Source organism: Rutidosis leptorrhynchoides, unplaced genomic scaffold (genome assembly GCF_046630445.1).
Source record: "Rutidosis leptorrhynchoides isolate AG116_Rl617_1_P2 unplaced genomic scaffold, CSIRO_AGI_Rlap_v1 contig37, whole genome shotgun sequence".
Classification (NCBI taxonomy): Eukaryota; Viridiplantae; Streptophyta; class Magnoliopsida; order Asterales; family Asteraceae; genus Rutidosis; species Rutidosis leptorrhynchoides.
In genome coordinates this window covers 66,088-92,054 of record NW_027266607.1, presented here as the reverse complement: position 1 = coordinate 92,054, position 25,967 = coordinate 66,088, and the positions used below count along the sequence as shown (strand labels likewise).

Below are 25,967 nucleotides of genomic sequence, written 5' to 3'. Positions count from 1 at the left end.
CTAGCCGGTCGTGGCTTGTTATTGGTAGGGTCCTAGAATAGGTCGGTACTAGGTCTAGAATTTACATAGGATATACGCGAATTACATCAATAGTCTTGACGTGTGACTTGTACACGCATCTGGGTAATTCGTGTCATATTACTCTCCCTATTGTAAGCAACTTCTACCCAGTCTTTTTGTCCATGGACGTAGGTATTGGCTATTTAACGCTGAACCGCGATATATCTTTTATTGAATAAATTTAAACAAAGTTGTTATTTGTATCGTATTGAATCTCTCGCTTTTTATCTCTACTATTCTTGTTTTTGTTTAATCTATATTGTGCCAAAACCAACAACATTTATATGCTCCAATAGTTTGATCTATTCTAAGATAAAACTATTTTATCCATCTAATCACGTTTTCGAAGTCTGAGCAAATCTGTATTTGTTTCAGGATTGTTTTTCTAGTTATAATACTTGGATTGTTTCTCTAGTAGTTTAACTGTTTTAAGAGTACTACTTGTTTATCCGTTGCTGATTAGTATCTAATTTAAGAATAGAATTTTATATTTGTATTAAGTTTATTCTTAAGTAGATCCTTTCCACATCTGATTGAATCACTTCAATAAAATAGAGATATTTACAAGTGATTGTCAGATTAGATTTGTGTTGTAACTTGTTAAGTTGTCTCGTAGGTGACTTAGTTGAAAAGAGTTAGGGCTATCAAATTTCAATATTTATTAATAAAATTCGTAAAGTGTTTGCATTGAAATCTCTCGTGTCTATCTCTTGTTATTCTTTAAAGTTGTTTAATCTATTTTGTGTCAAACTACCAACAATGTTTATATGCTCCAACAGTTCGATCTATTCTAAGTGAGAACTATTCTATCCATCTCTTCACGTTTTTTCAATACCGATTGAATCGATATTCAACTTAGGATTGTTTACGTATCCGCCAATCGTAACAACTGGTCGAATTTGTTACATCTATTGTTAAATCAAACCAGCACGTTTTCACTTAGTATTTATTGTTTGATTTACTTGTAAGTCTCTAAACCTCGACATCAGTCGTCGAGAGACTTATTATTTATACGTCAGTAGATCATATCAGTTTAACTCCAATAGTTAAGACTGATCCATTCACTTAAAGTCTCAAAGCACAAATATATTTCACTTAGGGAGACTTTCAATACAAGCAGTTCGTAGCACAAATAGTCCGAGTGATCTTTAGATAATCAGATCTACAATATCACATTATTCATAACTGTTGCTGATGTACCTTATTCATTGATCATTTAACTGAGTCAGATCAAAAGGTGATGGTTCGTTATCAACTTAACCGAATCAGATCGGACAGGCACTAACTCAATATCCAATTGACTGAGTTGGTTCAACATTTAAAGGACACTAACTCAGGATCAGATTGATCAAGCTAGTTCAACACTTGGAATGTTAAGTCGCGATCAACATCGTCATCCAGAGAAAGGATTTAGACGTCATCAGCTTACTCATCTAAGGTGCATCAGCAAGAGCTTAGGAGTCCACTGTAAGTTCTAGTTCAGTACCTACTGAACTCACTATACACTGTCCATAACACTTAGTTTATCTGTAGGATATAAGCTGATTGTAAGTACTGGTCCAGTTGCTACTGACAAAGTACTAATTTATCTTACACAGTTTATTATACTCTGATTTAGTGATAAGATTATTTGTTATAAGCTGTGTTAGGTTTTACCGTACTATTTTTTTACAATTATTATACTTGGATTTTTCAACTGTATTCTGTTTAGATAATATTGGTTGATTATCCGCTAATGTTTAGTATCTAGCTTAAGAATAGGATTTTATATCTGTGTTGAGTTTATTCTTAAGTAGAACATTTGTACATCTGATTAATTATTTTGATGAAACCGAGATATATACAAGTGGTTATCAGATTAGGTTTGAGTTGTAACTGGTTAAGTTGCCTCTTAGGTGACTTAGTCGAAAAAGAGTTAGGCTATCAGATTTTAGGCTGGAAATCTATCTTATATTTATAATCCCTTAATGTCTTGGTCATAACTCCTAGACTTGATGATAAGAATGATATGATTTCATGATTCTCATCTTTCACTTTCCAAATATAATTTCTTGATTATCAAGAAACCGAATCAACATATTTGTTTTCTTAAAATTATATCTGATTTAGTTTTCTTTTAGATTCTTGTTTCCTGTGGATTGTGTAGTTGTGTCCTAGCCGTTGATTCTTCCATATCACCGATCTTCGTTTGATTTATTTTTTTACCACATTAATCGTTGATCCCTCCATGTCATCGATCTTCATTTGATTTATTATCTTCATTTGATTTATCTTGTTATCACATTGATTGTTGAACCCTCCATGCCACTACGCTTCACTTGTTTATTATTTTATCATACAAACAAATTGATCTATTAACTATAACTATATATTATACTATTTAATACAAAGTTTATAAGTAACTTTATTTATTAGTTAAAAAGTGACAATTTTAAAACTGTGATCGTACATTCACAATCCTGCCATTGCACCAGATATTATAACACCCATGGAAATGGCAGAAATCAAGTTTCTCTATTTGCATGTGGTTATGAGTAGTGGTATGCTCATGAAAGCAAGGATTCACATCAAGAACTAAATATATTTATTTTGCATGTGGTTATGAGTAGTGATTTCGAAGAAGCTCATGCTAGTTTTTTCATTAGTACTCAAGGTTACAGTTGTTCACAACAAGAAAATAATAACAGATGTTGAATTGAAGGCATGGAGCTTGTTCTGTGTTTTAATTAATCATTGTAATAGCTAGCTTTATTATTTACCTTAGTGTTCTATATTGATATTTCATCCACTGTAAGGGGGTTTACTCCTTTCGGTAGTTAGTTTTTAGACCACGCTCTCTTCTATCATATACGGTTTTCGCATAATTTTATCCGGTGGATTGGGACTAGCTGACTTAAACCGACTCGACCATTTTTTAATAATTAATAAACATTAGCTTATTATGAAAAAAAAAAAAAAAAAAAAATGGCACATCCTAATTTGTAGATAGTAGATCCCTTGATCTTGGTTCAAAGGAAAAGTAGAATTAAATATGAATCTAACGAGCATTGTGGGGATTACTCCTCAACCTATTCCTATGATAATAAATAATACAAGAGAATTTGAGGATAAGAAAATTTTTAATGATTCTTATATCTTGATTTAAGTGTGAAAAATCAAATGGAACATTGTGAGAAATATTTTTAACGAGAAGTCACGTATATGAATAGGAAAGTGGCACCGTTTTTATAAAAATATAGAAACTATATTTTTTAAATTACTCTAAAATGTCTGGAGTATTTAAGGCCATATAATGAATACAGGAACAAAATATTATCCAAAGAGTATGATGAAAATTACAAAGCAGAAAAATATATAATAAAATAGGATCACATTATATTACATATCTTGCGCCAATAATATTAATTAACATCAGCATTTAGTAACTATTTATTCACAAGCATGGTCGATAGACAAAAAACCAATCAAGTGACTCAAATGAACATTAATTTACGTACATTCAACAAATAATACAGCAAAGAAATTTCGAGAGTGCAATTGTACAAATGACACTGATCATGATCTTCCCACTTTGTGTACAGGTATTATAAACGAGTATCCGTATGTATGTAGATTTGTACACGTATTCCATACACAAACAAAATATTGCTGGCCACAAAATTTCCTTTTTTGTGTAACGCGCCCATACTATATTTTATACAATATACATCTCGTTCTCTATATACAAAAATAATTTTAAAAAATCCCGTTTTTATGACTAAGTATTTTTTTTTTAAAAAAAAAGTATTTTATTTTATTAATATAATTTATGTATTATATTTGGCATGGCATTTTTTTTAAAAAAAATAGTTATTTCCCTTCAACTAAACAAAAGCGATTAGCAACAGTAACACGTAAAATATATTTCCTTTTTTGAAGATTTTTTTTTTTAAGATCACATACAATATATTTCAATGGATATTTTTTCGTAGCCAGAAATGAGAGTGAGTAATGCTATTCTAAGTATTTTTATAAAATTTTGTATACAAAATCCTACCGAATAGTCTAAGTGTCGATGATTAGATCTATTCATAATTTTTTTAGAATTTATATGATCAATAAAAACATTATATATAAACTATATAAATTATCATGTATGATCTTGTATACATAATTTTGTAAAAATAGCATTAATCCGAATAAATAACTTAGTTTCCATACAATTTTCTCTATCAGCACATCTTCTCTAATCTGAAAATAATAATATTATACATGTACATGAATCTTCTTATAGACAATAACAACAATTTTTTGATTTGTTTTATTACAAATTTTAATAGTGTTGGATCGAAATCCAACATATATCTTTTTATTGATAAATTGAAATTTGACATATGAATTTATTTTTCCTATTTATTATTTAAAAATTTATTCCTAATCAAATCAAATTATAATATACAGTGCATTTTTTTTTCCGACTTCCTAATTAAATTCTTACTCCTAATCAAAATCTCACTATATTTATTTTTCTATTTTTATTATTTTTAATTAAAATAGAAATATATATATATATATAAATATTACAGACAATAGAAATAATAAAATTAAGTTATTCCAAACTTTCAATGACAAATATATTGTCGAAGTAAAATTCAGCATGAGACAATCCTATTTTTAATTATATTTATTTGAAATATTTATAAATGAAGTTTGAGACTTTATGTTAATTATAATTTCAAGTAATAAATAGTATCTTGAATTAAATATATTATATATATTAATTTCGTTTTGTCACAATTTATATATATTATCATAAATTTTATGCATAATAAACGGACGAAATTAATGACCAGTTTGCTAACAATAAAGATAATACTAACAAGAAACAATTTAGCGATTAATGTTGTGCGGTCAACTTCCATATCGAAAAGTAGATGAGGATTATTCAACAATTTAATCAAACAAGTTATGATGGATTACGTGCTTCTCTTATGATTATGTTTTATAAGTTGTGGTAGTCGTACCATCCACGAATTTTTTTGCATAATGTTTTTGTCATATGATTAACAAAAAGGACATAGATCGTATTCTATTTCCATATAAGATGAAGCAAAATGCTTAATATAGTACGTACTTCATTAAACTCTTTTTGCATATATATTAGACGGTATACCTTGAATATCATTTAAAAAAAAAATTGACTTGATCAATTTATAACGATTGTGATTATTGCATGCTTTTTATCAGTACATGTTCATGTATTGTGGCCACTTGTGTATGTACAAAATTCAACAATGTCCATCCACCACGTCGAAGCGACACACAAACAAATTAAACGAGCCCGCCATGTACTAAAACCAATGTGGTAGGGTATGCAGTTTTCTTTTTACTATCGAATATTTTCGAGACGACTTCTATATATATATAATCTATATATCTTAGAAGGGTTCAAATTCAATCTCGAATCCCATTTTTCATCATTAATTAATTGATCGTATGCTTGGTATATATCATTTTTATTTACATCATGTATATCATATACTCCTTTCACCTCAAAATAAATGTAAAAAATTTTAATATAATTTATATTAAAAAATTTATATTTATTTTGAGATAGAAATAGTACATAATATAATTATATATTATTGTAAAGTATGGTCATATTATGTACGTGGGGTACGCAAAAATGGTGAACATCCAGTATAAGTGTATATTAAAACGAGATGCACAGTACTTAAAACCATGCATTAAGAAGACAATTTTTTTTTGTCTTAAATTTGTAATTCTTCAATGAAGTATGGTTTTTTTTTTTTTATGAGGGTCTTGGTTTCAATATAATTAGCATAATTACTTCATAACTTTAGCTAGGATTTATGAAATTTAACGAGAAGGTATATGTAGTTTAAGTGTGTTGAAGAACTAATAAAGAGCTGAGCTAAGCTGAGAGTCTGTGTCAGCGCCAGTATTTTTGGATTGTTTGGTTTGGATTGGGGGACCTCATTTTCTCTGGAAAGTGACTCATTGATTGATTGAGAAATTCAGATTCCATACAAAAACCACAATTGACAATTATTTCTAACTTACAGGACCCAATTGCACATATTAAACTTTTGTGGACCCTTTTAATCCAAATGGTCTGAAAATTTGACCCAGCTTGAAAATTAACTTCTTCAATATTTCTATTTGTTTCAGCAAAGTACAGAGATTCCTGAATATTGCTTCATGCTTTGATTTGGGTATCTGATTTTTTCATATTCGAGGAATATCCAACTCATATGCTCTCCGGATCAACTTCAGCTGACGTGCAGTGAAATTTGTTTTGATCCAATTTAAATATCGTTTTGTGAAATTCATGCATATTTAAATTATTTTTTTTAATCTCATTCTTATATTAATTTAATAATTATTCTTTTTATTTGAAAATTTATGACATTAAAATCATAAATAATGGATAAATATATAGTTTTTTTCATACTTAATCATTTCTCTAAAATTTACAATTTTCATCAACGCAATAATTACCATAATTGAAGTGAATTAGATGGAACAGTGATTAACTAGGGTCCTCAAAGGTTAGAATATATATAGCAAAATTGTTATTTGAACCAAAAAGTTTAATTGGCTCTAATTTAGACATACTTTGTCACACATAATTTGGCTCTAAACTCAAATTAACAGATAATTTCAGGATATTATAATATCTTATCCTCCAAAAACATGATGTCTAGCTAGAATATTTTATACTTCTTCCGTCCTAAAATAGATGTAAATTTTTCAATATAATTTGTATGTAAAAGTTTATATTTATTTTGGTATGGAGGGAGTATACCCTTAGTACTTAATTTGTTTGGTTTTGACGTTGTCATTTTATGGTCTTGTGATTGTAAATACTCCCTTCGTCTTAAAATAAATACAAATTTTATAATATAAATTATATATAAAAATTTATATTTATTTTAAGACGGAAATAGTATGTAATAATTCGAAGTTGTACATCTGCAAGTTATCAAGAAAATTAGTTTACATGATGAATACGGCATGCAAAATGCAATGGCTACGCACTGAAAGAAAGTATTACCTCCGTACATCATTTTTTGATTTTTTGACATGATATAATTAATAAAATGTATTGAGATTAATTTTATCAAAATTTTATTTTTTTAAGCTTTTTCAAATAAAATAGGACATCATGATGTAGGAAATAACAAGTAGATTTAATAAGTAAGTACCCTGTTTGAATCCATAGAAACAACTTAAAAACAACCATAATTTCCTGTTTGGTAATAGAGAAAGAGTAGAATTTATTCACAGAGAACAGAATTGTCTGTCATTCAAGAAAATAACAAAGGTCAAATGGGGTTCACTCCTCCATATTATGACCACATCCTCAATAATTTCCCTTTCAGATACACATGCACCATTAATTGGATCTCAATTACTTATATACCCATTACCCATATAAAATATATATATAGCTAATATTCTAAATTCACTCCTTTCTCTCTTCTCTAAAGTCTAATAATGAATATAAAAAATATTAATATATATTCTTTAGCACTTTTTTAAAAAGAGAAAAAAGGGCATCCACAACTAGAAAAAATATAATTAAATGTACTAGCAACATTACAAAAATGTTCTGTCTAATGTGTCTATTACAAATATATAAAAACAAAAAATGAGAGGTCTGGACATAAAATTGTGGTATATATCCAATCTCTCTCTCCCACTCAACATTACACATCAATTAATTAAAAGGCAAAAACTTATATAAAAGCATATAATATAACATCATACCATACCAACTGTATATATAACATATAATCAGTTCGGTCAGTTTATTGCACCCTACTCAAATCCTTCTTAATCTGGAAAAAAAATATCATCTAGCCTATAATTTCTTCTTCTTTCATGCAATATTGAAGAAGTAGTCGCACCATCTAATTAAATCTATATAAACATTATTAAATAGTATATATTATTAATATATTCAATTGCTAGATCTAAAGACAATTTAAATTGAATTATTCATGCTTGCTGTGTCGGTACCATTGAGAGACAACACAAAAGATGAATGCAAAGGAGAGATGGAGACTTTCAATCAAGATTTCCTGTTCCAGGATTTCTCCCTAGCTGGAAACTTGCTCGACAGTATCGATTTCGACGATCTTTTTATGGGCATTAACGAGTCTGACGTCGACATGTTGCCAGATTTGGAGATGGACGGTTCTCATCTACTTGCTGAGTTCTCAACGGCTGGAAGCGAGGAATCGTCGAAATCGAGCAAAGGATCAGAAGAGATTGTGAGTAAGACGACTAGTGATGAATCTACGGTGGAGCTGACTCGGCCTCCTGAGCTAATTAATAAAGATGATCAAATTAGAAGAAGAAAATCATCAGCAGCTCAACAAAAGGGTACCAAGAACAATACCATCATCAACAATAATAAGAGAAAAGTGAAGGTACGTATTAATTCATTCAATGCAAATAAATTATATATATGTATATATATACCTCCATTTTTATTATTTAATGAAATTCTAGTAATGTTGATCTAAGAAGCATTATATACAATAGATGTAAATAAATGTGAATTTAGTAAATATTTTCGAATGTGAAGTGCTAATATATTTAACACACAAATGAACCATAATAACATATATAGCTTAGATTTAATAATTGTAGTGACAAAAATGTATTTATAACTATACATGTTAAATTTGTTTAACAACTTTGTTAAGATGTACTATACCACTATAAACTTTTTCTTTCAAATTGTTATAATTTTTCTTTATACATTGATGCAATCGTTCTTTTTTTTAAAAAAAAAATTATTGTAAAATAAGAAGATGAATTTAATTTGTTGTGCCTCGAAATAGGTGGATTGGACGCCAGAGCTACACAGAAGATTTGTGCAGGCAGTGGAGCAGCTTGGTGTGGATAAGGCAGTGCCTTCAAGAATTTTGGAGCTTATGGGCATTGACTGTCTCACTCGCCATAATATTGCCAGCCATCTTCAAGTAATAATGAATTAATTTCTTCTATGAATTAGGAAAATATATTACATTAATCTACTTTAGAATTATACTATATAGTAATTCCTAATTAATGATGGATTTGTTTTGAAATATTGGTGTAGAAATATAGATCACATAGGAAACATTTGCTAGCTAGAGAGGCCGAGGCAGCAACTTGGACCCATAAACGGCACATTTATACCTCCGCCGCGGCAGGTGGGGTAGGACGGAAGAGATCAGACACGATGAGTAGTACTCCTTGGGTTGCGTCGCCCATCATGGGGTTTCCTCCGACGGCCATGCACCACCATCATCAACCTCCTCACCACCACTTTAGACCTTTACATGTTTGGGGACATCCTTCTCCGCCACCTTCATCACCGCCGCCCTGGGCCCCACATCTTCGGGTGCGACCTCTGATCATCCATTTGATGATATCTTTAAATTAACTGACTTGTATAATTAATTTTATGAATATTGATCTAATTAGGGTTATGAATTATTATTTTGGATTCAGGTTTCAAATCGGTTGACTCCGGGAACACCTTATTTTCCCCAGCCTATGGCAACCACGGTAATAACTAATATGACTTTTTTGGACCGTTGTATTGTGTTTGTATCTTAAGATTTTGGATTCGAATTAATATCGTATGAAATTAATATATAATTAAGATAATTAAATTAACGTGATAATATGATTGATCAATTTCTCCGAACATATAACTATAACTTTTCCATAAATTAATGAAATTATATTTTGATCTTATATTTTACAGGGATTTGTCGCACCACCTCATGCAATGTATAAAATGAACCCGAGTGGCCCATCGAGTCCTTGTTCTCCTTTGGATATTCAACCTGTAAGAATTAGTTAATTATTATAGACATAAATGAAATTCATTAGATTAATTACTATCTACTCCATGGAGTAGTATCTTTATACGAACATTTTTTTATTTACATTAATTAATTAAATGTAAATTAATTATTATATATTAATTACAGTCAAAAGAGAGCATAGATGCAGCTATTGGAGAGGTAATATCAAAGCCATGGCAGCCACTCCCTCTGGGGCTAAAACCTCCAGCTCTTGACTGTGTGTTGGTAGAATTACAACGCCAAGGAATCAACAAAATTCCTCCCCGCTCCGACCGGCCAGTAATTCTCCGATAACCAAACAATTCGACGAAATTTCCTGCATCTAATCGATGCATTCCGAATTCTAATTTGAGAGAATAACATTTTTTTTCATCACTTGTTTTTAATTACGAGTAGATGTTTTGTACGTAAACTATTAATTAAACTACGTACGTACTGCCTTTTTCCTTCTGGGTGTTCTTGCTGTTTTGCAATTTAATTGCATCAATATCTCATGTGTCAAGCAAAGTGAATTTCTCCCATGCATTTTTTATTTTCTCTTCCTTTGAGAAAACTATATATTTTATGAAAATAATTAACGAAGATCTAAGAAAGTTATTTTCATTTACTTTGATTTGTATCGTAAATATTTCAAAGAGTTTCGCGCGCTACGGATAGTTTAATACAGGGCGAAGCATGGAAGACGAAAATATATATATATATATATATATTTTGAAGGTTGGAAGACGAAAAATATTAAACAACATGTATATATTTTAAAAATAAATTAAATAAATTTTGATGAATTATAAATAATGGAGAAGAGAGAATCGTTGCATATGATCTATGCTGGTTGTCGTACTGATGAATTGTGCTTATCATAAAAAAGCATATTCCGATATTCGCCAACTACTCGCCACTTCTGCCACTGTGTATATATAGGACTAGTCGGCCCTTTTTCTTTTTCTGATAATTTCGGCTGAAAATAATAAAGTCAGGACACCATTTCATTGCTAGTACTTGCCCAATCTCATTATTTTTTTTAATTAAGAATAATTATGATATATACATATGTGCAATAAAAAAAATGACTCGACTTATTTTAGACTATATACAATAACTATCAACTTATTAAAATTTGAAAGTAGATTAGAGTTTTCATAAAAAAATAAAAATAAAAGTAGATTAGAGTAATTTTTTTGGTATATATCATTATCCAAAAGTTAAGAACGATTCTTTGCTGCTTACGCAGGATTAGTAAATTCTTGTACCCACAAAATCAAAGAAAGATAGGTATAGAAAAATTTAAAACATCCACCATTTTATATCATACTTGTTAGTAGATTTATTTGTTACTATCATATTATGATTGAGGTATATTTTATATTTTTTTTATATGTAAAATTCATGTCTCATATTATTATATTTATATCATAATTGGGATTTGTGTGAACCTTAGATGGTCAATGTCAAATTCGAAAAATTAATCGCAAACAAATGTTGGTTCAAAATTTTTATAAATTATTTTTCTTTCATATATGCCACATCTATTTTTTTATTGGTAGGAACAAATTTATTGGTAGCAAAAGGTTTTTAGAAGGTTAATTAGAAGGAAATAAGATCCAAAATTGGTGGTTGTTATGCTTGAATGATTGACTCATGCGGTATTAAATTTTGTCGTAAATAAAAAGATTTGAAGTCTGAAGACCGAATAATAGCCAAACCTACTTTCTGCTCAGCCTATTTTGTTCAACTTGTAGCTATAGTACTTGTGCTCAGCCTATTTTGTTCAACTTGTAGCTATAGAAAAGTTCCATCGAAAGCGTAATAATAAATGGAGAAATGTACGAAGCGCACAAATGTGGTGAAATGATGATTTTGTATTCAGTTTTATTTAAATAAAAAAATAAATAAAATAAAATTGAAGACGATACAATCATGATACAATCATTTTACAGTATTTATTCATTTTGTCCAAAAATCATGGCTCCCATCGAAAAATGAAACTGTAATTTTGTTCTAAGTTATCATAAAAACAAATCTTATGCTAATTAAGTAACTTCCGGGTCGATTTCAAAATTTTAATATCTACAAGTCTTAGTAGGTTCGGAATCTCTACTTTTCAATTTTGAATTTTATAGAAGGAAGACATAAATCCTTAATGCATACATATTTTTGGATGATAATTAATAATTGAAAGGTGACAAGTCGTAGCCACGTTTTCATTTTTTATTTTTATTTCATGGTTAAAATTGTTCACAACCACTCATGTGGAACCCAGTTGTTTGTTGGAGGTTACCGTAAAGTCCAACGTCTCAAGATGACATTTGAAGACAACGGTCACTCCATCATCCCTTTCTTAATTTTCTTCATAAAATTGATTTATATACAATTAATTATCATGCATTCAATATTTCTTCTTCTTTTTTATAGACATGCGTTCAATATCTTGCCTCTTCAAAAGCTAGCAGCTGATAGTATTAATAGACTTGCACGAGAATTTTTTAATCCATAGTCAGAAAAACTATGATACTGTGGAATCCTTTTCTATTCTTAATTATGATCATTTTCTTTTATTTTCTTCAATGGAGGCAGGACGGCATTCCAAGGATCCAGCCGAACCACCCGAAGAAATAATAAGATAATTTATATATAGCATCTATTTGTTTACTCCTTTTCAATGCTGTAGGCCGAGTCAAAACTAGATGAAGATGAAGAGCAAAGATGGATGGCTTGGACTTATATTTTAGGCATGTTTAAAGCATTTTAAGATAGAATGAAATGGCATCAATTGTAATTGTCTTAGTGATGATGGAAATACGCTATGGATCTGTTTTTACAATTCGAAGCTTCTTGAGAGGATGTGTTAGTAAAATTGACTGACTCATATAACTTGATGGAAACAATGAGTGTAAATTCCTTACTTTCAAATTTGAATGTTATAATCTGAATCTCTTTGATAGCCTTGGAATATTTTTGCTTACACACATGCCTAATGAAGTTTTTGTTTTCAGTTATGGTAAAAAATAGTTCCAAGTATTTTTTCTAATGAAGTCTTTTGTTATTTGTCTAGGGCTGTTAATTAATTATCTCCTCGAGGTGTTTGAGATTTTCATAAATACTATTTCCGTCCGAAAATACACATGCCTTTTTGTCTCAATAAATTCTTGAGTGTTAAATTCCCACCACATAAACATTTAGACATGAAAATTAAAATATGATATTTTACAATTTTAATAACTCCACATGACACATAAAAGTTGATACAAAATTAAGTTACTAATTAATTTAAAATGAAAAAAAGGTTACTATTTTTAATAAAATAATACAACTTAATTTTCCTAATCTCTTTCCCTCTCAGCACTATTTCAAATCAAAAACTCTCTTTTCACAAGAAAACCCCTCCTTCGAACTCTATAAACCTTTTAGTTTTTCATGTGTAAAAATTTAAAACTCAATATGATAATGTAGTATTACTTCCGCCATTTTTTAAATGTCACTTTTGATAAAAAAAATAATTTCTCCCTTATTAAATATCATTTAAGAAATTTGAAATAAAATTGTTCATTATACCTTTATCATTTAAAACGCTTATTATTTTCCGTTCTCCTTTAATTATGTGTTAAAACTTTTAAATTATATTTTTTTTCTATTAAAATATATTATTATCTGTTAACTATTTTGATAATATAATTCCTAAACCCTAAAAATTACACTTAAAAAAGAGACGACTTAAAAAAACGGCGAGACTAATAATTATCTAATTCTTCCGGGGGTGAAACAAACAGACTTATTGTTGCGACCCTATTGGAGAAGAGATGATGACGACACCTATGATAATTTAGTAGTACTAATTAATTCTTCTCACTTGAAATTTCATAACTTAAGTCCTAGCACTATTATTATATGGTCATGCATCCTGATAATCTCTTGTGATTGTTCCTTTAGAAGTGTCTATAGCATTTATTATGTTCCATTCAACTACAAGAAGTGTGCTCCTTGAAATCAATCATATATATATACACACATATACATTGAGATTTTTTTTTTTTTTTTTGAGATTATTATATATATATATATATATATCTCAGACGTATTAATCTCTATATTATTGCGAATGAATTAGCTATTTAGCTTTCATGATTCAAATATAAAAAAAAATAAAAAAAACTTCCATGATTCAGCCGGCCTATCAGAGCAAGAACCTTTAGTGGGCCTTTAAGAGTCAGCCCATTTAATGCAAGTAGGCCCATAATAAGGCACGTGATTTGCGCGTGCGTCTATCCATCATCTACATTTGTAAGTTTGGTCTGTGATAAACAAAAAAGGTTCTAATGGAAGGTCTTCTTCTTCAAGCTCTGCCTCTCTGCACTTCAAATTCAATCACAATCAAAGCACTTTCAAAAGCGACACCACCATTTCAGAAGCAAACACAATCTATTCTTCTATTCAACACAGCTGCTTGTTTCACTGTCACTCCTTCTCGTTTTGCTTCGTCCTGTGGTAATCTGAATTTCAATTCTTATAAGCAGCTATGATCTTTTTGTTTCTGTTTTAAATGGGGTTATCTTTTATTCTCTGTTATGTATTCAAATTTCTATTTTAGTTTTGGGTTGTTAGACAATGTTAGTGTTCTAATTATCAATGCCATTTATTAATTCGAATACTGTATTTGTTTGCTTAGTTCTATATGCTAAGTCGGAGAATCAAACGGCTGTGGATGTCACCGACACCAAAGAATGGGCACTTCAAGGTATGTTGCTTGATCGGCTGCTATCTTTAGTACTCCCTCCGTCCCAAATTAGATGCTAATCTAGGAAATTTTACACAAATAAAACATATTTTTTAGTTAATTTTCCAGCATAATTGTAATTGTATGGACTAAAAAATCCTCATGAGGATATGTGGAGTGAAGATGGTAAAGTTGGTGAGGGAGAGTACATGGGAACATGAGGGTGAAAATGGTGAAGGTGGTGAGGGTATAATGGAAAAACATAATTAATGTTTCTTAAACTTGTCAAAATTTGTATCTAATTTAGGACAAAAAATTATGTTTATATTAGCATCTAATTTGGGACGGAAGGAGTATATTTAACTTGGTGGAATGAGATACTTGAATTTAACTGCTAATATTAATGATGTGGACCATTGTCCTGCCAACAATACCATGAGAATGTATTGCTTCTTTACAAACATCGAGTTTCAAACTGTAGAATATTTTTATTGCTCGTTTTATTGCTTGTGATGCAAGCAGATTTTTATACTTTGAGGAAGGATGTAGAAACTGCTTCCGGACGTGTAAAAGAAATTACAGACTCTACTGGCCTGGAGCAATTAGAACAAGAATTTACACACCTGGAATCGAAATCCGGCGATACTGCCTTCTGGGATGATCGTGCTAAAGCTCAGGAAACCCTGTTAGCTCTCACCGATGTAAAGGATAAAATACAGCTGCTTAAAGAGTTCAAAACTAAGGTATGTAATTTTTTTGGAAATTATATCGTTTACTCTCTTCAAGACATTATTGCTTGTTATAAGTTGTCTATTGGTAAGATAGTTGGCCGCTAAGTTAAAGTGAATGATATAATTGTTTAGATTATCATCAGCTAAAATTTTCCTGCATGAACTTATATGGACTTTACTGTATTTTCTTCAAAGCCAAATTCTCGATCACATACGATATGAATTCTTTATTCTTCTGATGTAGGTTGAGGATGCAGAAACAATAATTAATCTAACAGAGGAGGATTTGGACTCCATAGATCCTGGACTTCTCGAGGAGGCTGCCGGCGTCATTAAAGAATTGAACAAAGCATTGGATAGTTTTGAATTGAGAGAACTTCTTTCAGGTCCATATGACAAAGAAGGTGCCATTATTTCTATCACTGCCGGTGCTGGAGGCACAGATGCTCAGGTAACAGTTATTAACGCCACAAAACAGATGATTCAGTTATTACAAGGAACTATAACCATTGTTTTGTTTATTATTCTTTACTTGTGTTTGATCATTTTCAGTGCAGGACTGGGCTGACATGCTTCTGAGAATGTATGCAAGATGGGGAGAGAAACAACGATATAAGACGAGAGTGGTTGAAAAATCTCCTGGGGAAGAAGCTGGTATTAAGTCCGCGACACTAGAAATAGAAGGTCGTTATGCGTATGGTTATCTTTCTGGGGAAAAAGGCACCCACAGAATCGTCCGCCAGTCTCCTTTCAATTCCAAAGGTCTTCGTCAGGTAATTTCTTTTTGTTTTTTCCTTTCTCAGTTGATTATTTTCTTCAAATCAGAATGTGAATGCAAGAGATTTAAGAAATTCCATTTAATTTTTTACAGACGAGTTTCTCTGGAGTTGAAGTTATGCCTCTTCTTCCTGAAGAATCAATGGCTGTTGAAATACCTGAAGAAGATCTGGAAATTTCTTTTTCTAGGGCAGGTGGAAAAGGTGGTCAGAATGTAAATAAGGTTGAAACTGCTGTCAGAATCACTCACATTCCGACTGGTGTCACCATCCGATGTACAGGTATTCTTGGCTTCTTTGAATCCATCAGTGGTGTATTCAAGTTTTGTCCTTAGGTTGAATGAAAATGAACTTGAAATGCAGAGGAGAGATCCCAACTGGCAAACAAGATTAGGGCTATGAACCGTTTAAAAGCCAAGCTATTAGTGATTGCTGAAGAGCAACGAGCATCGGAAATCAAGGAAATAAGAGGAGATGTTGTAAAAGCAGAGTGGGGCCAGCAGATACGTAACTACGTATTCCATCCGTATAAACTCGTCAAAGATGTACGGACCGGATACGAGACATCAGATATTACTTCTGTTATGGATGGAGAGTTGGAGCCTTTCATCAAGTGTTTCCTCAAATACAAATACAGTTTGAATGCATCATCATCAGCAAGTGTATGAATGATTGTATTTGACATTTATAAATTTTGAATAGCTTATTAAAATGTTACCTAATGCTTTCTTGATCATTAGTGTTCGAAATGTAAATTACGATATTGCAAACTTTCAATTCATCTCAATCAACAGAATCATTATAGGCAAAATAATAAAAACACTTAGGAAATAGGAATAGTTAGATCACCTGGTTCAACTTGAACAAAACCTAAATCGTCTTACACTTCAACAAATTAACACGAGCTTATTAAAGACAAAAATAAGGGTCACAGACTAATAAATGAAGTTTGGGTTCTAAAGCAAACAAATAAAAAAAACAAACCCTGCAAGAGGAGAAACAAAGTTCCATAGATCATAAACCAGCAAATCATCGACCCGTCAATTTGAAGAGAGCTGCCTTCTCTTGTACTTCACCATCACCTTGTCTTTCACGCCAACGACCATTGCATTCCAATCAACCTCAGGAAATGGCGATATTAGCTCGAATTCAAAATTCCTTAGCAAATGACTCCAAATAGCCTTTATCTGCAAGTATGCAAATGGCTCACCCAGACACCCATGCCGGCCACCTCCAAAGGAAATGTACGAGAATGCCCCTGATGCCTTATCTTCATCTCTCTCTGGGGCAAACCGGTCCGGATCGTATTCATCCGGTTTGGTGTAGATATGAGGTAGACGGTTTGCAAATGCCGGGGACGTTGCGACAATGTGACCTTTTGGAATGTCGTATTCCTTACCGTCACGAGTCGTCACGCTAAAATCGCTATGTGAGCTTCTCAAAAGCATAATTAGTGGAGGGTGTAGCCTTAGAGCTTCTTTGATGGATCGATGAAGGACATCCATCTCCGACAAGACGTCGTGATCAACCTTATTCCCGTGCTTTTCCATGATGGTTTTCTGCTCCTCCACGACACCTGATAAGTACTTTTTGTTTGTAAGTAGATAGGCACCGGTCCATGTTGAGGTGATCGAACTAGTGTGCTGACCGGCAAAGAGAGCAGCAATGAGCAAGCCAGTGACCTCACTCTCGGACGTAGGACGCCCATCTTTGTATTTTGAATCGATGAAGCATTGGAGCATGTCGTTCTCTGATTTTCCAGTGGATTTCCGAGAATTTATAATGGTTGAGAAGATCTGTGTGAGTTTCTTACGAGCTTGATCGCGACGACGGTGTGGTGGGATTGGGAGGTATGGGAAGATAACACTAATGGGGAGCATTCCATTGTCGAGATCATGAAATAAAGCAGAAACGTCGTCGAAGAGCTGATTACGCACTTCTTGACCCAAGAGGCACCTGCTCGCTGTCAAGATAATAAGATGCTCCAACTCGTACTTCAGGTCGACAGTACCACTCTCTCCCCATTTTGAGAAGTATTCCTGTGCAATTATAATAACAGAATGAATTAACACCATTTTGAGAAAGAAGGCCGAGAAAATCATGTAACTAGACGTCTTTTTTTTTTTTCCTTTGAAACAAAAAAGGTTAGGTAGAAACAAGACTACACTGATTGAATGCCTATATTATAAATGATTAGGCGATGCCACTTGTATCTATTAAACTTTTCTAAAGAAATTATCTATTCATATATGACTCAGGTGTTAACAGCCAGTCTGCCAAACTGTCGAGATGAATAGGTCTCAATTCAATAAATATAGCTCAAAGACAACATTATCTGGGAATGTTAATTAAAAGTTCTTATTTTTTAACAAAAATAGGAGACGGCAAGGTATGGCATTTTGCAGAACGACGGCTGATAAAATGACATCATCTAAGTTACAAAAATCTCCTGACAAAATAAAAATCAGAATACAATTTCATATGAATAAACCAGTATTAATGAGCCTGACACTATCTAGTAGGTAACCTTCATTTAAAGCATTATGCACAGTTCATATCAATTACATGCATAAATCTAATTATCTAGACTTCTAAATCTCAGCAGCATAAGCAAGAAAAAAATCTCAATTTAACCAAAAATAAACAACTGCATCAAATTAAAATTGCTCACCTCAGCTTCAGAAACCATCTGATCTACATATCCTTTCAATTTGTTCACTCTTAACGCCTCCGTAAAGAACCTGAACTGCTCCTGCCTGATTGAATAATCCACATCGAACACGACGCCGGGACCGAACGTCGGCACATTGAACTGATACACTTCCTGTTGACTAAGATCAGTCTCCGGAGCCTTAAAGAAGTGAGCTGAAACTTCAGGTCCGATCAAGAACGTGACGTTCTTCGTAGCCAATTTGACAGTAAACACACTTCCGAGCTTCGGATACTCCTCACGGAGCATCACGATCGGCCCTTTGATGAATCTGAGCAATCCTCCGATCAACGGCCAGGCGTTGACGACGGGAGGCAGCCTCTTCTTAGATCTGGGGACAATAAGCGCCGATACGAGTTTCGCGACCACAATTGTGGCTACGAAGAGCAGAGCCATGTTTAAGAACTTGTTTTCGGGATCCATGGCGACTCTGAGTCGATCAAATTTGGGAGATGGAAATCCCAATCACAATGCGAAATCTAATCAAAAGAACGAATTAGGAAAAAATGGAAAGATCGAGTAGTAGGATTAAGATAGAGGCATAGCTCTTCTTACTACTAAGTGAGTATAGCAGTGGAAGACAAAAGTACAGTAATTTGCTGCTTAAAAGAGATTTGTGGAAGCCGAGCCGAACCGAGCCGTGACCTGTACTTGGCTTAATTGTGATTAAGATACTAATAATAATATTAATGACGAGCTAATCTGTGTCTGGGGCCGTTGGATCTGACAAAAGAAAACCGGGGGTGTGGTTTTGCTTCCCATGTTTTCCCACCCACACCACAGTAAAATAAACTGGTAAAATCGGGTTTTTGACTTGCTATGTGAGTGTGAACCAACCATGAGCTCAAAGCTAAGTCGACTTCAATCAATAAGAGGACCGATTCACAATCTCCCGATCAATGAAAGGACTGATTTACAATCTGGAGTTGGTTTCTCGACGAATCCACGATTCAGACTTCATTGATTCGACTTTTGAAACGACCACATAGAGAACGAGAAGGTGAATATATTTATTTTTTAAAAATTGTAGAAAAGGAGAATACTTTTGAAAAATACATAATTCAAAAGCATAAACAAATAAACCCTCGATTACTTGGGAATTTTGACGGCACACAATGTAAACGATCTGGGGGTCAAACTATAGAGTAAAATTTGATAAGCTATACGTCTAGAAATCAAGACGAGAAGTCCATAACATATTGCATGCAAAAATGAAGAGAAGAACAGGATCGCATGAAAAATACAATACAGTTGAATCTCTTTAAATTATTTTATCGAATATTATTTTGTTGAGGTTATATCGTATATCGGTATGGTCCATATGGAAAAAGGATAGTTAGAATTTAAGTGGTTTTGGTAACTAATACCGTACATGCGAAAATGAAGAGACGATATAGAGTAGTAGAGAAATGGGTGGTGGATGGAGAGACGAGATGTGGGTCACGTGACAACTAGGAGAAAACAAACGTGACGGAAAGTGACAAATAAAGGAGATTACATACACACACAGTCGGATACTCTCTTCATAGAGACTCGGTAGTCTGTCTAGGTGAAACTTACATAGCGTTTTTCGCACACGCACACCAACGCTTTAAACGATTTTACATTATCATATTATATAATCGTTTAAAGTATTGGTGCGCACAGTTTACATACAGACTCAGTCTGTCTGGCTGGCTGGTGTGTTATACATGCACATGTGGACTCGATCCCCATTCTCAATCTAGCTGTCTCTCTTGTCCTTTTTGTTGTTCCTTTTCTTAAACATTATTAACTCTCGTCATAAATTATGCCTTGGATATAATAATTTACGTTCGTTTTGATAAAATATTCACTATAAATATTTTATCAATATATATATATATATATTCACTATAAATATTGTGAAGATTTATAGATACAGTTTAAAGATTACACAAAAAAAAAATTCTTACTAACTCCAAAAAAAAAAAAAAAAATCTTACCACTATTTTATTTTATTTTATTTTTTATTACTTTTGGACTATATAATGGAATAGTCCAACAGGCTTACCACTATTTTACTATCAATATTTTCCTTAAAAAGAAAATGTTGGGCCACATTTACTAACCAAGTTCATGGAAAATATTTGGGCCTAACAAGTACACATTTCGGCACGAGTTGTTTGAGAAGAAACGAATTCCTAAGCCCCAAAATAATGGGCTTAATAAGCAGAGGAGAATTTGAGTTTATACATTTGTCAGGTATAGCGAGCGGAGACTTTAGCTAAAAGATTCGTTAGGAGTAGCCAAAATTTTCATACTATATCTTTTTTTTGAAGTTATTTTCATACTATATCAGAAGATCTAGATTCAAAGTCTTTAATACAGCTTCAATTTAATTACTAGGTCTTTTTCTCTATTTTGGTTTAGCTAACTTATTCCTAGTTGTAAATTGTAATATATTATATCTACTAAAGAAAGTATTAATAAAATTATAATTTTTATTTAAAAAGGATTCAATGCGCTTTCTTTGGCAGAACATTTTTTGAACCGAAATCATCATCGAACCAAATAATAGGACTTAAAGACCAACATTACTACTTACTGACTCTTTGTATCTGTTACCCCTCCCTCAATATCTGGAGCAGACTTCCAATCCAATCTAAAGTCAAAGAGACAAACTTCAACTATTTTGAAATTCCATGTTTTCCCCTTTTTGGTAAATTAACATGCTAGCTAGTGGCAGTAATCACGCTACACGAAAGGCCTTCAATTTTGCTTAAAGCTTACATATAAAATTATAATTAATATATTTTAAAAGGTATTACCAATTTGACTTACATGCATTTTCATATATATTTTATATGTTTTTTTTTCATAAATTATACAAAAAAAAATATATATATAAAAAAAATGTACCTAAGGTTTTTCGTGCGAAACATGTATTTATTTTAGTTGCCATTATGATTTCATGTTCATCTAGGTCCCTAACTAACTCATACTTTCTAAAAACATTAATTGGACCATAAAAATATAGTTGAAATTGCACAGTCTCACTAGAGAAGAGATGTAGTAATTCAAAATTGAATTGCAACTTTCTTGACAGAGACTTTTCATCACTACTAGTACTATTAAAGCTCATGAAATGGTGCCTGATTTCGTAGACATTTCTCTAAAAAATCACATGCAAGCATGCCCTATATGCCATAATATTTTCTTTTCTTTTCCTATCTATACTATACCCCACATCTTCAAAAAATATATATATGCTCACACTATACCCCACAACCCAACTTTTCCTTTTATTTCCTCAATCAACGGCATATTTAATTCCACCCTAGGCTCCAAACTTTGTTCTCTATAAAAACAACTTCAAACAATCTTCGGAGTACCAACAAAGGGAATTTAACCCAATTCTCAGCTTGTGTCATACAGATAAAAAAAATGGTCTCAACAATGAAACTATTCTCTTTTTTAGTTTTAGTATTATTTTCTTCTTCTCCAAATATAGAAGCTAGAGAAAGCAAGTTTTTCTCCAAGTTTACTCATTTAACAATTTTCACACACAAAAAAGGGCATCATAACAAGCTTCCACATTTGGAGGCTCCTTCTCCAGCCCCAGGTATTGCGCCAGCTCCGCTTGACGGAGGAGCTGGGGTTCCTTCGACCTTTTATTTTGGTCCGGTCGCGACACCAGATGTCGCACCGGGACCAGCTCTGGATGATCAGAGCCAAAATGATTATGGTCTTTATGAGAAAGGCTCAGAGTCTGACCAATTTCCTACAACAGAGGAGACTAATTATGATTACAAGGCCGCCACTGGTTCCAATATTGATGAAAATCAACTTATGGGTGAACAACTAGCTTCTGAAGGTCACAAGACACATCCTCAAAACAATTACAACAATGGCTATACAGAAACTTACAACAACAATATGCTGACTAACAATAATTATTACAATGAGAATGGTTACGAATCGAGGGAGAAGCAAGGGATGAGTGACACAAGATTTATGGAGAATGGTGGCAAGTACTACAACTATGATCATGTGAAGAATACTAATGGTAATTACTATTATAACCCTACAGGGTACGAGACGACTACTAGTAGTAATAGTTATGACAATGAAGGTTACTATGGGAATACGGAGAAGTATTCGAATGATGAATTCGACAACAACAACAACTCCATGGAGATGGAAGAGTACCAAGAGGATCCAGAAGAGTATGTGCCTTGATTAGCTGTTTGTGTTTGGTAGGAATGAAAAAGAAAAAGGGATGAGAGTTCGAGAGAGCTTTTGATGTATCTAGCTCCCATCTCATTCCTTTCTTAGTTATTTATGAGGGAGTTTGATTGGAATTTCCCCTTTTTTTTTTTTTTTTTTTTTTTTTTTTTCATGTTTGTGTTTTTAAAACTTTTTAAAGCATTACCAAAGAGATTGAAAATTTATGAAACCAACTATACAATTTTCAAGTTTAATTCCAGTGTTTAAAAGTCTAAAGACATTTGATCAGATACAATAATATCTTGTAGCTAGTAGAGCTTAGATAGATACACTTCATTTACACTAATTCTAATTGGACTCTTTTTGAAACCAACAGGACTAGCTTCATTTCAAAAGATACACTAATGACTAATCGAACTCTATCAAGCAAAACTGGAACTCATAACTAACAACCGAAATTAACACTATGTGCTATTTCAAAAAACCAATGAAAAAACTAATCCTATGTCAATAGTAATGCAAGATAAGGAACTCACCTGAACACATAATTTAGTCCATTAATATTGTGTGCGTATATATATTTATCTGATAATAATGTAGTTTGACCGGACATCTTGTATTAAAATTTCTTTATATTATTTTGGAAAAAGAAAATTTATATTATATCCTTTAAAATCTAAAAAAAGTTTTGTATAATATAACTTAACACATCATTTTTAAATATACAAATAACATTGTCACATTTATTTAGTATCGTGTATATTACGTGTAATATCTATTACACCTCAACTAGTAAAAATTAACGACCTATTGGGCTTTTGGCTAACGACATCAGATTCATCTTCTTCCCCTCCCACTGTCCCACAGAATCACATCTCAGTCAAGCAGGGGGATTAAATTGTTTAAGTAATCAACGTTAAAACAGAATCCAATAGCTTGATAATCATGTGGTGTATGCGAGCAAAATACAATCGAATAGTTATATTGGGTACAGTATTTTTGTACATCTCAGCACGGAAAGGTGAATATGATGGAGTCATCTCGGAAACTTAGTTTCCGGGACAACTAATTAAGAATTAGAAGTGTTAATTATTGCTTGAAACCGGTAATGGAATATCCGGTTTGGCTTCAAACCGGTGATGAGGTACCCGGTTTTGGTTAAAACCGGTAATGGAGTATCCGATTTTATTGTTTTGGTTAAAACCGGTGATGAAATAACCGATGTTTATCACTCATGATTTTTTTTTAAAAAAAAAAATTGAATTGGGCCTACTCTAATTAAAGAACGAAAAAAAAAAAACATACAACAAGCATTCACAATTTTCATTCAACCAAACCAATCCAATACAACAAGTTTACAATCCAGTTCCAATACAAAAATACAGTTCTACTTCCTCCGTAACAAGCTACGGATATCAATTGTCAAATTACACGAAATCACAAATTCAATACACTGCCAGAAAAATCGAAAACCCAGAATTTCTCCAAATTCATATATGGTAAACTAGAGACAGTGAGGAATAATTCTTGTAAAAGGAGTTTACCGATTTGACAACAGGAAAACGCCATCGACGACGACGGACCGAGACTTGAGGTGAGATTTCTTTTCGATTTACATGTCAATTCAAAGTAAAAATTATGTTAAAACACTCCCAAGTCACTCATGAACAACATATATGAGAATCAAACAAAAACTCAAATTTTGTTTTTGAGACCCGAATCTTAAAATCAAAATTAAGGGAAAATTAAGTCGAATTAAAGAAAACCAACCTCGTATTCGTGATCCCCATGCCATACTCTATTGGAAACGGTCAAGAAATTGGCCGGAGACATTAAGAACGACGATGAACAGTGGTTTGTATAGAGAGAAGGAGAACAATTTAAATAATGGATTTCACCTTTGACCGGTATTTGCATTACCGGTTAGAGTGTCTGACCGGGTGTGCCATTCCCGGTTTCACCTTTGACCGGTTTTTCCATTTCCGATTTCACCTCTGACCGGTTTTTCAATTCCCAATTTTGTGTTAAACTTGTTAATTATCATTAGTTTTGTGGAACCGGAAATAACATTTCCGACCAAACCACAAATGTTCACTTCCCTTCCCATTTCTATTAAAATGTCCATATATATTTTTAAAAAATTACATTTATAAATTCGTGTAGTTAGATTAAAGAAGAAGGTGCTTTTACGGGACATATATCAATTTTGGCAGATCAAGAAAATTGAGATTTACCATCTCCTTCCTCACAAGGCATAACTCCTCGAAGTACTCAAAAAAACCCCAGTTAAAATCAATTCCGCTTTTCGAGTAACTGGCGTCTTAGATCTAAGCTTTTGAATTTGATTTGAAATAGAAGTGAATCGAGGAAATTTATTGCAGATTAATGAGGTTTAAAAAGGGAAAGAAGATGAAGCCTGGTGGTCTTTTTTTTTTTTTTTTTTTCCTCCTTTTGAGTAAAATGAATGGCTGGATTGTTGAGGTTTGAAAGGGAAGAAGATGAAAGGGGAAGAAGACAATTGAATCCGTGTTACGGCGTTAGCATTAGGACTCAATTAAGACACGATGTTAATTTTATGTTTAGATGATGTGTTAAATGATTCTAAATAAATTTTACACTTGTAACAATCTTATTTCGCATACTTATAACACAAAAATTTCCCTTAAAATCTGTGATAGAATTTTTACACGTGCTCTGACCAGTGACGGATTTTGATAGTCGTGGTTACTTGCAATTTGTAAGGGGACGAATTTCTGTCTATAGTAAAAATGTAGAGTTGCAACCTATTCCACTCGTGCATACGGTAAAATCTCTTCTTTCCATGATTGAATGTAAGATTTTCTTTATGTTAGAAATATAAGATTTTAAACCTACTTATATACATGTAAATTAATGATGTGTATCTAAATAGTAGCGATG

The 25,967-nt window shown here is 32.3% G+C and overlaps 3 protein-coding genes across 3 annotated transcripts; 2 read left to right on the top strand and 1 right to left on the bottom strand.

Moving 5' to 3' along the window:
- Positions 1-8,066: 8,066 nt before the first annotated feature.
- On the top strand, positions 8,067-12,681 carry LOC139883217 (transcription activator GLK2-like). Its single transcript, XM_071867427.1, has 7 exons — positions 8,067-8,498; positions 8,916-9,056; positions 9,176-9,460; positions 9,571-9,627; positions 9,830-9,913; positions 10,059-10,211; positions 12,601-12,681. The coding sequence occupies exons 1-7, from the start codon at positions 8,067-8,069 to the stop codon at positions 12,679-12,681; spliced, it is 1,233 nt and encodes a 410-aa protein (XP_071723528.1).
- A 1,564-nt stretch (positions 12,682-14,245) lies between these two features.
- LOC139883216 (peptide chain release factor PrfB1, chloroplastic-like) lies at positions 14,246-16,818 on the top strand. Its single transcript, XM_071867426.1, has 7 exons — positions 14,246-14,414; positions 14,551-14,664; positions 15,166-15,386; positions 15,619-15,825; positions 15,932-16,147; positions 16,246-16,432; positions 16,514-16,818. The coding sequence occupies exons 1-7, from the start codon at positions 14,246-14,248 to the stop codon at positions 16,816-16,818; spliced, it is 1,419 nt and encodes a 472-aa protein (XP_071723527.1).
- A 372-nt stretch (positions 16,819-17,190) lies between these two features.
- On the bottom strand, positions 17,191-19,283 carry LOC139883220 (obtusifoliol 14-alpha demethylase-like). Its single transcript, XM_071867431.1, has 2 exons — positions 18,822-19,283; positions 17,191-18,189 (listed from the first exon to the last, which is right to left on the bottom strand). The coding sequence occupies exons 1-2, from the start codon at positions 19,281-19,283 to the stop codon at positions 17,191-17,193; spliced, it is 1,461 nt and encodes a 486-aa protein (XP_071723532.1).
- Positions 19,284-25,967: the final 6,684 nt, after the last annotated feature.

What these genes read in the sequence shown, in the direction of transcription:
- LOC139883220 (XM_071867431.1), bottom strand. Translation starts at nt 19,283, where the DNA reads ATGGATCCCGAAAACAAGTTCTTAAACATGGCTCTGCTCTTCGTAGCC. An exon ending in AGATGGTTTCTGAAGCTGAG is followed by an intron (nt 18,190 to 18,821) that starts GTGAGCAATTTT and finishes ATAATTGCACAG; the next exon opens with GAATACTTCTCAAAATGGGG.
- LOC139883217 (XM_071867427.1), top strand. Translation starts at nt 8,067, where the DNA reads ATGCTTGCTGTGTCGGTACCATTGAGAGACAACACAAAAGATGAATGC. An exon ending in CTCCTTTGGATATTCAACCT is followed by an intron (nt 9,914 to 10,058) that starts GTAAGAATTAGT and finishes TATTAATTACAG; the next exon opens with TCAAAAGAGAGCATAGATGC. An exon ending in CTCCCCGCTCCGACCGGCCA is followed by an intron (nt 10,212 to 12,600) that starts GTAATTCTCCGA and finishes TCAATGCTGTAG; the next exon opens with GCCGAGTCAAAACTAGATGA.
- LOC139883216 (XM_071867426.1), top strand. Translation starts at nt 14,246, where the DNA reads ATGGAAGGTCTTCTTCTTCAAGCTCTGCCTCTCTGCACTTCAAATTCA. An exon ending in CAAAGAATGGGCACTTCAAG is followed by an intron (nt 14,665 to 15,165) that starts GTATGTTGCTTG and finishes TGATGCAAGCAG; the next exon opens with ATTTTTATACTTTGAGGAAG. An exon ending in TTAAAGAGTTCAAAACTAAG is followed by an intron (nt 15,387 to 15,618) that starts GTATGTAATTTT and finishes CTTCTGATGTAG; the next exon opens with GTTGAGGATGCAGAAACAAT.